This window comes from Meriones unguiculatus, chromosome 3 (genome assembly GCF_030254825.1).
Source record: "Meriones unguiculatus strain TT.TT164.6M chromosome 3, Bangor_MerUng_6.1, whole genome shotgun sequence".
NCBI classification, from domain to species: Eukaryota; Metazoa; Chordata; class Mammalia; order Rodentia; family Muridae; genus Meriones; species Meriones unguiculatus.
In genome coordinates this window covers 7748395-7764105 of record NC_083351.1, presented here as the reverse complement: position 1 = coordinate 7764105, position 15711 = coordinate 7748395, and the positions used below count along the sequence as shown (strand labels likewise).

The window sequence follows — 15711 nt, the reverse complement described above, 5'->3', positions numbered from 1 at the left end:
TAGTTCAAGAGGAGTTCACTGATTCTAGTCCAGGTAGGTGGCTGTGAACTCTGGCCCTCCTATTTATTGTTGAGTGAGATAATTAACTTTGACAAGCATTGAGCACCAACTATGTGCTGGGCTCAATCGAAATTGAAGGCTCTGGGCAAGGGGACAGCAGTAGGTGGACACGCCTGGCACAACCTGCTTGGGCTGCACAGGGGAACCCACCATGATTTCCTGGAGGGCAGGAGGCCTGTTACACCAAGAGCTCTGCCCCTTGGGCTGGGGGCCACGATGGCCGCACTTCTGAGATGGTCAGCCCTTCTCCATGGCATAGGCAGCAGCCACACCCCTGCCTTCTTAGGGCCAGGCAGGGTTGTCCTCGAACCCACCCTTCCCTCCAAAGCCACGGGGCACAAGGAGGCTGGGAAACATTTTATTTGGCTGTGCAGTAAGAGGGAAGTTGTGGTGCTGGGGTCATGGGGTGGTGTGTGATGGAAGCTCGTACAGGGCTCAGACACCTCCAAGCCACAGAGAACAGCCTTCTCCTGTTTCCCCATCCCAGCTCTCAGAAGCTGGGGCTCATCCTCTGTGGAGCCCTGCACTCTTTGGTACCCACCCGTCCTGCCTTTCGGGGTTTTGCCGATGACAAGGACAATCTGGTCCGACCTGCCTATCTGGTACCAGGCCTGACTTGTAGGCCAAAGCAGAGAGAGCATACAACAGCTGACACGCGGGCTGAGTAAGGACTGGCCAGCAGAGCCTTCTATCCCAGATCTGCAGTCCTGTCAGATACCTTGTCTGTTCCTGCTCTAAGACCCTGAAGGAGAACAAGGAGGAAGGTGGTGGGGTCGGGGGTAGAGACGGGTCTGGGCAAGCATCCGAGCTTGGGTCCTCTCTCTGATAAGTATGGAAACGTCTTGTATCCACCTAGCCTTAGGCGCTGTACCTCTTCGTGGGCCGAGCTTGCTGGAGGCGTCTGGAGAGAGCAGGGTGGCCCAGACCCTAGAGGCTCCACACAGAGGAGGCAGCTGGGGGGCAAGAGCTGACAGTGAGGTCTGGGAGGGCCTGACTTCCGCCTCCCCTTCCCAAGCCTGGCCTTTCTGACTGTTTACCAAATCAGGGCTCCGAGGATAGGGGCTCAGGGGGCATCAGGGCAGCGGGGGCCCGATGACAATGCTGCTGTTGGTGACTCTTGGACCGTACCAGCCGGCCCAGTAGTGAGTGTCCACGCCTCCGTGCTGAAACCAGATGTAGCGGACGCCGGGAGGGTAATTGGAGAACGTGTGTGAAACCTGGAGGCGAAGGCAGAAAGGAGCTGTCAGGGACACTGCCTAAGACCTGTCTCGATAAACAAAGCCGGGGTGGGGGACTAGAGAGATGACTCTGTGCTGAAGAGCATTGACTGCTCTCGAAGAGGACCAGGGTTCCATTCCCAGCACCTACATGGCAGCTCACAAACACCTGTAACTCCAGGTCCAGGAGGTCTGACCTCTTCTGGCCTTCTAGGCACATAGGCAAACACTTATACACATAAAATAAAAACAAATCTTTAAAGAACTGCAGCAACAGAGCTGGGGGGGGGGGTGCAGATTCAGACTGAGTGCTTGTGCAGCACGCTGGAGGCTTAGGTTTCACCCCAGCACCGTGATGGTGCATGCCTTTAATTCTAGCACTCAGGAGGTGAAGGCCAGAGGATCAGAAGTTCAAGGCCATCTCTGGCTCCATATTACCTTAGAGGGCCCCTGTCAGAAAATAACAAAAGAGCTGTAGTTCAGCAAAGTGCTTGCTCTATAGAGTAAAATGCACAAAGCCCTGAGTTCAATCCTCAGAACCACATAATTCAGGCATGGTGGGGAACACCCATAGTTGGGGGCGGGGGTAAAGGCAGGAGGAGCCTGAGCTCAAGATGTCCTCTGCTCTGCTATGTAGCAAGTCGGAGACCAGCTTGGGCTACATGAGACCCTGTGTCAGAAAAATCAAAACAGAAAGAAATATAAAATTAGAAAAAATAAAGAACCACAAGTTACTGGCCTAGGAAGGCCTGGGTTTTACTCCAGGTTCACCTCACCCTGGGGCAGCTGGCTGAGGACTTGTTTATACCAGGGCCTGCCTGACCTTCTGATGCTTTTGTTAATAGTTTTATTGGAACAGGGAACAGGAACCAGTCAGAAGACAAGTTGTTAGAGTCGGCTCTCTCTTTCCACCCTGTGGGTCCCAGAATCTAAACTTAGGTCCCCAGGCTGGACGCGAGTGTCTTTTCCTCTAGAGCTGTTTATCTGGAAGACCACTGTCTGGCTTGTTGTTGCTGGTGTACTTATTTATTTATCTATCTATTTATTTAATATGTATCCCTGGCTGGCTAGAACTTGCTGTGTAGACAGGGCTAAACTTGACCTCAGAGATCTACCTGCCTCTGCCTCCCCACACTCACCGTGCCCAGATGTTTTATTTGTTTGCTTGTTTATGTATTTATTTATTTTTATCTTTTTTTTTTTTTCCAGAGCTGAGGACCGAACCCAGGGCGTATTTATTTATTTTTAACACCAGGTCTCTGTGGCCTAAGTGGCCTGGGATTAACTATGAAACTCAAACTGGCCAGGCAAAGGCAGGAGGAACTCTGTGAGTTCTGGGACAGCCTGATCTACATATTGGGTTCCACAACAGCCAGGACTATACAGAGACACCTTGTGTCAAAACAACAACAACAAAACCTCAAACTGTAGGGTATGGTGGTGCATGCCTTTAATTCCAGCAGTCTGGAAGGCAGAGGCAGGTGGATCACTGTGAGTTCAAGGCCAGCCTGGTCTACAAAGTGAGTCCAGGATAGCCAAGACTACACAGGGAAACCTGTCTCAAAAAACAACAGCAACAACAACAACAACAAACCTCAAACAAAACAACAATAACAAAAACCCAAAAACAGAAACTTCAAACTGTTGCTGGGCACTGGTGGTGCCTTTAATCCAGCACCCCTTCAATGTAGGGACCAGAGGCAGGCAGATTTCTGGAGTCCAAGGCCAGCCTGATCTACAAGGTGAGTTCTAGGACAGTTAAGGCTACACAGAGAAACTCTGTCTTGGAAGACTCAAAGCAAAACAAAAGCATCACCACCAACAAAACAGACAAACAAACAAAAAACGCTCAAACTGGTTTGCAATGTACAATGATGCCCCTGCTCAGACTCTGAAGTACTGGTAGCACAGGCTTGAGTCACCACACTGGGCTTTGTATCTGGCCTCAGTGGTAAAACACTTGCCACATGTGTGAGGTTTTAGGCTCTGTATCCAATCCCACCAGATAAATAAAGGAAAGAAAGACAAGTGTGACCATGGTGTAGATAATACAGCTGCTTCTCCAGACAGACCTACCATATGCTGAATCCAGCTACACTGAAGATTTGATAAACCCATCACCCATTGGAAAAAAATATTCTGCCAGTGGGAGAGCCGCACGCCTTTAGTCCCAGCGCTAGGGAGGCCGAGGTAGACCAATCTCTGAGTTCTGAGTTCAAGGCCAGCTTGGTCTACAGAGTGAGTCCCAGGACAGCTAAAACTACACAGAGAAAGCCTGCCTTGAACCAATCCCCCTCCCACCGAAAGAAAGAAAGAAAGAAAGAAAGAAAGAAAGAAAGAAAGAAAGGAAAATTTTCTGAGTAGAATGCTGGTAAGTCCAGATGGTCCTACACTTACATAAAGTAAGGTTTAGGTAAGGGGGAAGCCGTGGCGTGATGGCTCTGTGGTTTAGAGCACTAGCTGCTCTTTCAGAGGATCAAGGTTTAATTCGAAGCACCTGCATGGCAACGCACAACTTTCTGTAACTCCAGTTCCATGGGCTCTGGCTCCCTCTTCTGGTCTCTTCAGGCACTGCATGCATGTGTTCCACATACATTCAGGCAAACCACCCATACACATAAAATACAAATAAATAAATCATAAAAATAAGTTGGGGACTCTGTAGAAATGATAGGTATTAATATTGGGAGCAGTCACACCTGCTGAATATTTTCTTTTTCTTCTTTCTTTCCTCCTTAGACAGGGTTTGATACCTGTTGTTCTAGAAATTCCTATATATGGCCTTCTAATCCTCTTGTGTCCACTTCTCAAGTGTTGGGATTACAGGCATGAGCCATCATAGCCGGCTCTGATCATTTAATTTATTTCCCAGTGTTTTTTGAGACAGGGTTTCTCTGTGTAGCCCTGGCTGTTCTGAAACTCACTCTGTTGACCAGGCTGGCCTTGAACTCAGAGAGATCCACCTGCCTCTGCCTCCTGAGTGTTGAGAATAACAGCATGTGCTACCAGCGCCCAGCTGTCCCAGCACATTCTTATTTTATTTTTCTGTGATACTGGAAGTTGAGCCAGCACATGCTAGGTAGGCACACCAGCTCTCTTCAGCCCTCTTTTTCATGGTTGCTAATTTTGAGACAGGGTCTCCCTAAATTGCCAGGCTAGCCTTTACCCATTGCTGCCTCAGTTTCCTAGCACTGAGCATTTCTGCTTACACAATATCTATCTATCTATCTATCTATCTATCTATCTATCTATCTATCTATCAGGTTTTTCAAGACAGGGTGTCTCTGTGTAGCCCTGGCTGTCCTGGAACTCGCTCTGTAGACTAGGTATCCTCAACCTCATAAGAGACCAAGCTGCCTCTGCCTCCCAAGTGTTGGGACTAAAGACAAGGGCCACCACTGCCTTTCTATATATGTTAGAACAGTAGTTTCATTTTCTTTTATGTATATCAGTGTTTTGCCAGTGTGTATGTATATGAACTATGCATGTGCCTGGCACCTGCAAAGGACTTAAGAGGGGATTGAATCCCCTGGAACCAGAGCTACAGACGGTTTGCACCACCATGTGGATGCAAGGATTTGAACCTGTGTCCTCTGCAAGAGCAAAAACATAGTGAACTACTGAGGGCATGTCTTCAAGCCCAGTTATTTACTTATTACAGAGAAATAAAAAGTTCTTTATTTACTTCTCGGTTCTGGAGATGGGGCACAGGGTTTTCTGTGTGCCAGGCAATCAGTCTACCAGTCTTTCTGGATTTTTTTTTTTTTTTTTTTTTGCATATGGTGGGTCTGTCTGGAAAAGCAGCTGTGTTAGCTCCATGTTTCCATCCCTGACGTCTGAGCTGGAGGCTCAGTCCTGTTCTACTACAGCGAGTAAGGCTGAGCAGCGGAAACCCAGGTGAGAGATGGCAGAGTTTGGGCCTGAGTGCAGGTCTCTGTGGGGTTCCTGCCCACATACCTCCCTCCACTTGGCATCGCTCTTCTGCTGGATCGTCACTGGGTCTGGCTGGAAGGTTCCCAGTGGTGCGTGGGCTGACGACAGGAGCTGGACACACAGCTGGTACTTGGACCCGCAGTCTGGCCTGGCTGCGAACCTGCAGACAGGAGAAGAATGGCCCATGAGGACCTGGGGGGTGGGGGGCAGGGCAGGGGTGGGGCGCCTGGGCGGCAGACCCCCCCCAGACCCTCGCCCCAGCACTCACCAGTCCTTGACCTCGATGTCTGGCCGGGTGGTGTCCATCAGCTCCTCCCAATACCCTTCAGCCTTGAGGTCCACCACCTGGGACTTGAGGCAGGTGCTGGGGGAGGGGGGAGGAGGGGCTGGAGTTCAGCACTGAACCCTGAGGTTAGGACGTGGGCCCCCCCACCCAGAGGGCCCTAGATCTTACTAATAGGAAGTCACGAAGTATTTCTTGACCTGGTCATTGGGGAATTCCTTCCGCTGGTCTTTGGAGAGATCCTCCACCTTCCATTCATCACCTCCGTTCACATCCAGGCTCCAGAACTCAAAGCCCTCTGTGGGGAGAGCACAGAGCAGCATGCAGGAGCCTCCTCAGGGCAACTTCTCCATGCACCCCTCCTCCCTCTCAGAGCTGGGACCTCCAAGCTGCCCTCCAGCCCCGTGCTTTGTCATTGTAGGTAGCTCATCGGGTGCTTCCTGTGTGCCTTGGCTGTAGGAAAGGGACTTCTGTTGAGGGTCCTGGATGACCAGACCCCTTCTCTGATGGAGAATGGCCTGGCAGACAGACTTGAATCTTATTCAGCCCCAGCAGTAATGGGCTGTGTGGCCACAGACACATTACTTTCCTTCTTTGAGCCTTGGTCCTCTTGCTAGCTAGAGTCAAGCATAGAGGCTAATTTGTGGTGGCATCCACCTGCCAAGGCAGGAGGATTGCTGTGAGCTGAAGGCCAGTCTAAGGCCACACAACGAGTGCCAGGTCAGACAGGGCTACATAACAAGATAGCAAGACCCTGTCTCAAAAAAGCAAAAACAGGGTCAGCAAAGGCCTCATCAAGTAAAAGCACTCCGCCAAGCCTGATGACCTGAGGTGGGCGTCTTGGGATCCCACATGGTGGAAGGAGAAACTGGACCCTCACAAGTTATCCTCTGACTTCTACGTATGTGCAGTAGGGTGCACAGCTCCCCACCACACATACCTAATACATATATAAATAAATGTCAGAAGAAAAAGCCGGGAAACTTTCTGTGGAGTACCATATCTGAGGTTTTCAGCCATAAACATAGTTTTTTGTTTCTATTTTTATAATTCTTTAAAAACATTCCCTCCCAGTCCCCTCCTCAGTGGTGCATGCTGGTAATCCCAGCACTCAGGGAGGCAGAGGCAGGTGGATCTCTGTGAGTTTGAGGCCAGCCTGGTCTACAAAAGGAGTCCAAGACATCCAATGCTACACTGAGAAACCCTGTCTTGGACAAACAAACAACAACAAAACAAACCCAAACAAACAAAAATAACCAAAAAACCAGAAACATAAAACCCAGCTGGGTGTGGTAGTATGTGCCTTTAATCTCAGCACTTGGGAGGCAGAGACATGTGGATCTCTAGGAGTTCAAGGTCAGCTTGGTGTTCATACTGAGTTCCAGGACAGCCACAGCTACCTGTGTTGTAAAGCAAGCCAAACTGAACTGAACCATAAAACTCTTCTCAACCTATTGTCTGGGTTTGGGCTGTGGTCTGCCCAGCGCTGGCGAGCATCATGCCTATGGGGAGTCAAAGGGCACAGGCAGGCAGCTGGAGGCTCTGGGCAGCCTGGACTCACCTCCTCACCACTTGTCCTGAGGTTTGACCATGCAACAGAAAACAAGTTCCTTCCTCCGTTGCAGCATTGCCTGGACTGGAAGGGTTGAGGCGACTAGAAGCCTTGTGTTTGAGCTGCTCTTGAGCGCAAAGGGGATTTCACACCCCCAACCCCAACCATCCACAGGCAAGACCCATTCCGGGACATTCCCTGTAGGCCTAACCTGGGGGTTCTGTAAGTGAAGACAATTGAATGTGGCTTCAACTAGCGTCTTTGATACAATCTGTTCCAGCTGGCCGCCATTCCTAGGAGAGGCTAGCCTCAAACTCATGATCCTCCTGCCTCAGTCTTTCGAGTGCTGGGAAGTAACTGGTTTGCTCTGAGACAGTCTTTATGTAGCCCAGACTGGCCTCTAACGGCTGACCTTGAACTTATCTTCCTGTGTCTGCTTCCAAGTGCTGTGAGTACAGGTGTGTGCCCTCTACCCAGATGGAGAAATAATCTATACTAAAAAATACCCTTGACCTCAGTCCACACATGGAAAAGAGAGTGTGTTGACAGTACCTACTTCTAAGAATTACTGTGAGGGGAGTAAAGGCCGCACTGTACCTAACGGGCCCACAGCTGGTGTTTGGGACCTGTGAGCTGGCCACCTTACAGAGCGTGCGTGGGTCCTGGGGGGGGGGGGGCGGATTCCCTCTGCACCCACCTTCAGCACAGGGGTTGTGAAGGAGGTTCCTTCGGAGGCTGCGCAGGAAGTAGAAGATCTTCCAGTCAGCCACAGGCTGGTCCCAGTCCTTGGTGATGAAGCCTTCCCGAAGGCACTTGCGCTTCCAGAGGGTCACCAGGTCGATGAGGTCTCGCCAGAGGCTGCAGACGAGGCGGCAGCGCAGCAGCAGCTGGCGGGCGGGGATGTGGGTGAACAGCTCCAGCAGGATGTTCTCGGGCAGCTCGTTGATGTTGGCCACGGTCATGGCGGCGGCTCGCGCGCGGCCCGCTCCTGTGGAGGCCGGACACAGGAGAGCCGCGCTGGACACGGGAGCCGCGCCGGACACCCCGCCTTCTCCCGGGCACCGGGCAGCTCCAGCACCGCGGAGAGCGGGATTCCTGGCTCAGCGGCCCACTGATTCTCTCCAGCCGCGGAGCTGCCCTGACCTTCAGTTTCCTCCTGGTAAACAGGGCCCGGGACAGTACTTCCCTCCGGGGTCAACGGCAACTCAGGTGCTTGGGCTAGGGAGTTGCTTAATAAATGATGAGATCTGATTTCCCCCAACCCCCAGCACCCAAGGACAGCCTCGAAGGAGGCCTAAGGCGCCTCCCAAGGTCACGCGGACAGGAGAGGCGCGGGAGGCTGCCCTGGCCCTCACTGAGTGTAGAGCCAGCCATTTTTCAGCAGGCCAGCAGTCTTTTAAGAGGAGGCTAACAATGGGAAGCCTTGTGAGCACTCCAGCCCGCAACCCTTCGTCTCTCCCATCCCCCACACAGGGAAAGGGGAGAGATGATGAAGGGCGCTTATCACTGTCTCTCAGGACCGGTCACGGAATACAAAAGGCTCAGTGACGTTCTCAAGATCTCAGAGAATATGACCTGCTTACCTGAGGCCGGGGAAAGGTGTGTGTGAGTGGAGAGGAGCCTCCCCGTCTCCCTCCCGCACCCGGTGGCTGGGCTCCAGCCCGAGGCTGCCCGCCACTGCCCAGGGCCTTTGCAGTTTCCCATTCGTTATGCGTGGCCCTAAAACAGGCTCAAGACGAGATTCAGACCTCTGAGCGCCGATGGCGTCCCCAGCCCAGGTCCTCTAGGCCTCACAGTACAGTGGGGGCAGGCCTCGAGGCCTGGGCTTCAAAGGTGCTGGGCCCCCAGGATCGCAGAGGCCCTCCTCCCCCAGCCCCCAGGCCCCGCTAGACCCGCTGCCCACTGCGTCTCCGTCCCTGCGCTGTGCATTCCCCCCCCCCGCCTCCGCAGTCACCTGCGATCTGCCGAGCTGAGCAATCCTGCCAGGCTACTGGGCTGTACGGCGCGAGCCTACGTGCCCGGGGATGCAGACCTGCCCATTACTCGCCGATCCTTTCCCCGCCAGGGCGCTCACTGTCCCCTTCCTGCTGTCACCTGCTCTTGGCCGTGTTGCCGGATCGGCCCTGGCCATAGAACAGAGCCCAGAACTCGGCCCCACCTACCGGTCGCCAGACCCCGCCCCAACCCCGTCCTACAACATTGGCTCCTCCCCCTCCCCGTTCTCCTCGTACCCCCACGTTTGACCGTGCTGCGCCATACCCTCAGCTGTTGGGGCTGCGCCATCCGGGCCAACGGAGGATCGGGGTGCGACCCTCCCACTGTTTGTCAGACCACGCCCCCGCCCCACCTCATTTTCTCTATCACCTGCGTTTTGTCTGGCTGCCCTTCGAACTGCGCCTTTCTGCCCGAGTTGGCCCAGGATGCGGCCCCGCCCACTGCCCTCCAGGCCCCTCCCACCATCCCCCAGGCCCCGCCTCCCACGCTCGCTTTCGGGACGCGCTCCCACCGCAGCGTAGGAGAATTAGCGGTGGGGGCGGGAGGGCGCCGATACCCCTGACTCCGCTTGGCCCGGTGCCCACACCCTCTGCCCCCCAGATGCCCGATCCCTGCTATCCTCCTGCAGTCATCTTGTCATCTTTTGGGCGCACGGGGAGCCCACCCATCCCGTCGCATCCCCCGGCCTTCTCCAGTCCCCGGCTCCTCCCGGAAGCCGCACCTCTTGCTCCGGGGGCGCGGGGCTCGTGGCCCCAAGCTCAGGGCTAGAGGCGGGGCGGGGCGCACGGGGCCTTTAAGAGGCGCGGCAGCTCGGACCCGGCTGACGCGGGCAGCTCCAGGACTCGCCATCCTCCGCGCACCGGTTCCTTTCTGTCGACCGCACCGCAGCGATGGATGGAGATGGTGATCCAGGTATCAGCTGCTTGGACCTGCTCGATCCGGCCCGGGGAGGCAGGGCCGACGAGCGCCTCAGACGGTGCTCAAACTTTTGCGCCCGCAAAACCCTGGAGACGGTCTAGGGAGCAGGTTTCTGCTTGGCGTCCTGATGTGGAGGGAGGTAGATGCCTGGGTCTCCAAAATGAAGCGGGAGGACCCTGGCGTGTCAGGCTCCAGACTTCCTGGGGTCTGAGAGCCGGCTTCTTGCAAGCTTTTGCTTCCATCAACTTCTTGCTAGCTCTGCCCTCCCTGCTTCACGAGTCTCCGCGGGTCCTCTCGGGGTCCTAGGGCTTACACGTCTCGCCCTGCATTTATCCTAGCTTCCTGAGGGACTCCCTCCTTTGGAGGGCCGCCTTGTGTCGGGGTAGCCGGCTGCTCCATGGGGAGCAGGCTAAGGGTGAGGAAGGCTGCTTTTGGCAGATGTTCTGGGTCCTCAAGGACTGCCCAGTCATCTTTTTTGGCACCAAAGACCCCACCCCTTCTCCGCTCCAGCTAGCTCCCTAATGGGCCTGTAGGAGGTTGCTTGCTGAGTCAGGCTGGGGAGCAGACTTGCCTGCCGTGACCCTCGCCCCTTCCAAGCTGACCGCCTTGGAGTGGTCACTCTCTGGGGGAGGCAAGGGAGCAGATGCCTCCTAAGGCGGGCCAGGCTTCCCTCTGTCTCTGTCCCCCCAACTCCTGTAGCCCCACTCTCAGTCAGTGACCCCAATCGACGTCATCCACAAGGCTCTAGAATAGGCTGCTGTTTTCTCCCAGGGCCCAGGAAGTCCCTGGACTCAGGGGCCCAGTCCAGGTGAGTGTGAGTCAGCGTGGGGTCAGCGTCCAGGCCTAGATAACTTTCCTACAGCAACAATGTGGCAAGTTGTGTGCGAGGGAGCAGGGTTGGGGGGGCTGTAATCGGATACGCGGCCTCAATGCCAGGCCTAGGGGCCAGGAGAGAGGGCTGGGTGAAGAGCCGCGTTCTGAGGAGCATCAGGTATCCGCTGGGGCCAAGGTAGGGCTGGGGTGGTGAGGACATTGGGCCCTGCTCTCTAGAGAGCTGTGGGAAGCAGGACGAACAATTATTTTTCTCCCTGCTTGATGATGGCCTGTGGTGGACCTGGGAGAAGTGTTAGGTCTTTCCCTGAGGCCCAATTTCCTCATCGCCAATGGAGGAGTAAACCCCTACATAGGAAAATGTGACCCAAACATGTTAGAAATGCAGGGAAAGCTGTGTGTGAGTGTGTGTGTGTGTGTGTGTGTGTGTGTGTGTGTAGGAGTCACCATGGCTGATGGGGACTCACCAATGGGAAATTCACTGTGTGCTCTAAAGAAAGAGGGGGAAATCCTAATTCGGCTTTCCAGTGCCTGATAGTGTCTGTGATGCTGGTGGCATCGCAAGAGAGGCCACCTGTCCCCTCCCCTGACACACGCCTGCTCTCTTATTGCCTTGGCTCTTCAGGGTCCACTCGTCAGGAACTCTGAGAGAAGTGGCCTCCATTACCCAGGGTGGCCGGGTCCCCTCCCCACTGGCTCTCTTTCCTTTAGCGATACCGGGCACTCAGTGTCTGCTTACTCGAGGCTTCCATGGCCCAGATGAGGCGGGCCGAGATCCAAGTGATAACCCAGCTGCCCACACCGTCCCTGGCATTCAGTGGACGGGCCTCAAGAACCCAGCCTGGGAAACTGCTTCCTTCCTGGTGCCTAGCCCCCACCATGGGGTCACGAGTTTCCCTGACAGCGAGAGTGGCTGTCCCTATTGCCTTGCTCCTCTGTTGGGAGGGGATGAGTATCAGTATAAATCTGATGCAACGCTGGCCCCGTTTCACAGATGAGGAGACTGAGGGTGAGGGATAGGAAAGGAGGGAGGAAAGACTCTTCTCAATACCCAGTACCTCTCTCTCTATTGGTTTCCCATCCCCACCTTATACAACACTGGCTGGCTGGGGACGGCCTGATCCCCACCCCATTCTCCCCACCCTGATCCTTGGGTCCCCTATCCTAATACTGCTAGTGGACCTACACCAAGTCCCTTTATGTCACGGCTGAGCATTTTCATCCACAATAGCAAAACCAAGACCAGACTCATAATTCAACAGATGCTTTTGGTACCGCTGTGGCTGGTAAAGCGGCTTCTGGGCTGGACTGAATGAGTTCAAACACAGGCTCGAACTACTTATAAGCTGTGTGTTCCTGATCTTGTCACCTCGCTGTCCCAGCCTGGAGGGCATGGCTTGGCAAAACACAGTAGCTCCTGGCGCTGCGCTGGGGCAAGGCAGCAGGGGGGAAGTGGTGTCACCCAGGCTGGATTCTCCAGGTCGGGCCACTGCACACAGAGGCGTTTATCAAACAGCCAGATCAGAAACACAAGCTAGGGAGCCCCTGAATGCCTTTGAGCCGGGAGAGGGTATGCTAAAGCTATGTCCAGGAAGGCTCCCCAGGGGAGGGGAGAGACCCAGGGGTCTGGGAGGGTGCTTAGGAGAAATGACCCATCAGCACAAGACCTGTCAGTAACCCCAGCTTCCTCTGAGTGCCTAGTAGCCCTGCGGGGGAAGCAGAGGTTGAAGCAATTCTTTTGGTTTAGGAGGAGTGTCTGTGGGTGTGTATCCTGGGGTGGGTGGTCTTCCTCCCTGGGCACAGCTTAGGGCCACAGAACTGTATGAGAGACAGAGACAGAGAGGCAGAGAGAAACAGTTTTATTGTGTAGTCTTTCTGGAACTCAGTATGGCATCCTGGCCTCACACTCACAGAGATGGGCCTGTCTCTGCCTCCCAAGTGCTGGGATTATAGGCGAGCGCCAGCAAGTACCGGTTAAGACCGTCCGGCCCCCCGCTGTGGTTCACTCAGCGGGTCTTGGAGGGGGACGGTTTGGGAGTCACAGCTTTCCCTTCCTCAGAGAGTGTGAGCCCCCCCGAAGAGGAGACCCCCGAGGAGCAGCCGGAGGAGGTGGGCGCGGAGGAGGAGCAGGCGCGGGAGGAGGAGGACGAGGGGGAGGCCACGGAGTACCTGGCGGAGCTGCCCGAGCCGCTGCTGCTGCGCGTGCTGGCCGAGCTGCCCGCCTCCGAGCTGGTGCAGGCGTGCCGCCTGGTGTGCCTGCGCTGGAAGGAGCTGGTGGACGGCGCCCCGCTGTGGCTCCTCAAGTGCCAGCAGGAGGGGCTGGTGCCCGAGGGCAGCGCCGACGACGAGCGGGACCACTGGCAGCAGTTCTACTTTCTGAGCAAGAGGAGGCGCAACCTGCTGCGCAACCCGTGCGGGGAAGGTGAGGCCACACGCCGGCCGCCCGCGGGTCCCCTTTAGGAACCGGCCCTCGGCGCCAGCCCGCCCGCCTCAGGGCTAAAGGAGATGCGGGGCTCGGCGCCACGTCCCGCCCAGGGCGTCCCTGTTCCCCGAGGCGCCCACCCTCCGTGACCCGGGGCGGGGCGGGCTGGGGTCGCCCCGGCGAGAGCCAGCCCCGCGGCGGCCTCGACCCTGGGGCTGCGTGACCGGGGTGGGGCTGCCGTGTCCCCACAGAGGACTTGGAGGGCTGGTGCGACGTGGAGCACGGTGGGGACGGCTGGAGGGTGGAGGAGCTGCCCGGAGACAGCGGGGTGGAATTTACCCAAGATGCCGACGTCAAGAAGTACTTCGCCTCCTCCTTCGAGTAAGGAGCAGGGCCCGGGGGGAGGGGGAGGCGGGGCCCCCCGGATCCTGACGCCTGTCCCTCCAGGTGGTGTCGCAAAGCGCAGGTCATTGATCTGCAGGCTGCGGGCTACTGGGAGGAGCTGCTGGACACCACCCAGCCCGCCATCGTGGTGAAGGACTGGTGAGCAGCGGGGTCTATGCGTGTGTTTGTGCGTGTGTGTGTGCGCGTGTGTGTTTGTGTGTGTGTGCATGTGTGTGTGTGTGTGCGTGTGTGTGCATGTGTGTATGTGTTTGTGTGTGCGCGTGTGTACGTGTGTTTGTGTGTGTGTGTGTGTGTGTGTGTGTGTGTGTGGTTGTCAGGACTGGAGGGGAAGCGGAAATGGCGCTGGCGGCGAGGCTAAGCCGTTTGCCATCAGTGTGGTGGCCACGTGGGACGCGGGCCTGCAAGGGCTGGCGACGAAAGCTATTTCCAGCCTTTAACACGTTCTCGAATGCGCGCGTGCCCGCGCCTAGGCGAGGCAAGGGTCCTACTAATGAATTACGGCCTGCTTACCCCCTCCGTGTATACACGTAGCCCTGTGTCCCCATTTGTGTGCGCGTGACACACAGTGTGTGGCCCCTCGGCTGGCCTGGGTTCCAAGGCTGAGTCTGGTGCCTTTGAAATTGCCTCCGGGGCCCAGCAGCTCTGCGGCCGCGGCTTGGGCACACCGGGCCGGGGGCGGGGGCCGGGGGTGGAACATTGGCGAGGATGCCGGGGGCTGCCGGGGATGGGCAGCGCGGGGCCCGGCAGGTGAGGCCCGCGCCCGGACCCCCTGCAGGTACTCGGGCCGCACGGACGCCGGCTGCCTGTACGAGCTCACGGTGAGGCTGCTGTCGGAGCACGAGGACGTGCTGGCGGAGTTCGACAGTGGACAGGTGGCGGCGCCGGAGGACGGCAGCTGGATGGAGGTGACCCCGCGGGGCTGGCCGGCGGGGGGCGCCCTGGGCGGAGCTCGTGCGGGCCCCGGCTGGTGGAGGCCGCGCCACGCTCGGCCCACGGTCCGAGCTGGGGGTGGGTGGGTGCTGCGCCCGGGGGGGATGGCGGGGCCAGCCCTAGACCCCTGAGGCCGACGCAATACCCTCTCACCCCCAGATCTCCCACACCTTCACCGACTACGGGCCGGGCGTCCGCTTCGTCCGCTTCGAGCACGGAGGGCAGGACTCGGTCTACTGGAAGGGCTGGTTCGGGGCCCGGGTGACCAACAGTAGCGTGTGGGTGGAACCCTGAGAGACCTCCCCTCCCCCCACCAGCCACCCTCTAGGGCAGAAGCCTGGGGTAAAAAAAGCCTTAATTTAGCTGGTAGCATCCTCACCTGCCTCATCCACGCCTTGCACCTGCCTCTCTCCCGCCCCTTCCTCCAGCCTGGTCCCCTAGGGGAGGGAAGGATGTTTGTTGCTGTACTGTGGGAAGGCTTCCATTGGCAGCTCCACAGCGGTCGCTTCTAGAATGTACGATCCCGAGGGGGTTACGGGGCTGCTGCTGGATCCCACGCACCTAGCATTGTGCCTGCCTCAAAGTCGGCACTCAATAAATATTTGTTCAAAGAAGGAAATACTGAAAAATGCAGATGGGTAGACATTTCCCCATCGCCATCTCTCTGTCTCCCGAGGCCCCTGGCCCGGCCTGGAAAAGTACTTGGTGGCAGTCCAGCTGCTCGGGTTTCCAGGGGCTCCTGGGTTGGTATGGGGCCAGCTGGACCTGGGCAGGGCTGCGGACAAAGGCTAGGATTGTGAGACTAAGGAGGGGCTGGCTGAGCCTGGCGCCTGAGGACATCCAAGCTGCCCAGAATCCACAACAGGGCTTGGTAAGGGAGGTGAGGTGCCTGCCCTGCAGGCCCAAGAGTTAGGCTATGTCTCGCTGCCTCGTTCCCACCCCTCTCTGGAGCAGTGGCCCCCAAGGGCTAGACACACATTGTCTTGGGCCTAGAGAGGAAGGCAGTGGTGTGTGTGTGTTAGCACTGGGAGGAAGAATCTTGGCTACTCTTTTCATTCATCCCTTCTTCATACTAACCTTCCTGGCCAGACGGATTGGTTTTGTCCAGAAGCTGGCTCCTGGCCCCATGCTTGGGGGTAGGCAAGTGGAAAGTAAGTGTGTGTTA

General features: G+C 56.5%; 2 protein-coding genes across 4 annotated transcripts; one reads left to right on the top strand and one right to left on the bottom strand.

The window, feature by feature from the left end:
* Positions 1-404: 404 nt before the first annotated feature.
* Positions 405-8869, bottom strand: Fbxo44 (F-box protein 44). 3 transcript variants are annotated; one of them, XM_060379096.1, is made up of 7 exons: positions 8629-8869; positions 7743-8033; positions 5665-5791; positions 5479-5574; positions 5235-5370; positions 1098-1277; positions 405-1013 (listed from the first exon to the last, which is right to left on the bottom strand). In XM_060379096.1, the coding sequence occupies exons 1-6, from the start codon at positions 8747-8749 to the stop codon at positions 1134-1136; spliced, it is 915 nt and encodes a 304-aa protein (XP_060235079.1). In that variant the 5' UTR covers positions 8750-8869; the 3' UTR covers positions 405-1013; positions 1098-1133. The 3 variants fall into 3 exon arrangements, with proteins under 3 accessions (XP_060235079.1, XP_060235078.1, XP_060235080.1); XM_060379095.1 differs by having other exon boundaries at positions 405-1277; XM_060379097.1 differs by lacking the exon at positions 5479-5574 and having other exon boundaries at positions 405-1277; positions 5694-5791; positions 8629-8856.
* A 633-nt stretch (positions 8870-9502) lies between these two features.
* Fbxo2 (F-box protein 2) lies at positions 9503-15191 on the top strand. The gene is made up of 6 exons (XM_021636206.2): positions 9503-9952; positions 12849-13211; positions 13463-13592; positions 13659-13754; positions 14392-14521; positions 14706-15191. The coding sequence occupies exons 1-6, from the start codon at positions 9931-9933 to the stop codon at positions 14838-14840; spliced, it is 876 nt and encodes a 291-aa protein (XP_021491881.2). The 5' UTR covers positions 9503-9930; the 3' UTR covers positions 14841-15191.
* The last annotated feature ends 520 nt before the right edge of the window (positions 15192-15711 follow it).

Coding starts and splice junctions, on each gene's coding strand:
- Fbxo44 (XM_060379095.1), bottom strand. CDS start 8,749: ATGGGAAACTGCAAAGGCCCTGGGCAGTGGCGGGCAGCCTCGGGCTGG. Junction 5,792..7,742: donor TCACAACCCCTGTGCTGAAG/GTGGGTGCAGAG, acceptor CTCTCCCCACAG/AGGGCTTTGAGTTCTGGAGC. Junction 1,278..5,234: donor GCGATGCCAAGTGGAGGGAG/GTATGTGGGCAG, acceptor CTTCGCCTCCAG/GTTTCACACACGTTCTCCAA.
- Fbxo2 (XM_021636206.2), top strand. CDS start 9,931: ATGGATGGAGATGGTGATCCAG. Junction 9,953..12,848: donor GGATGGAGATGGTGATCCAG/GTATCAGCTGCT, acceptor TCCCTTCCTCAG/AGAGTGTGAGCCCCCCCGAA. Junction 14,522..14,705: donor AGGACGGCAGCTGGATGGAG/GTGACCCCGCGG, acceptor TCTCACCCCCAG/ATCTCCCACACCTTCACCGA.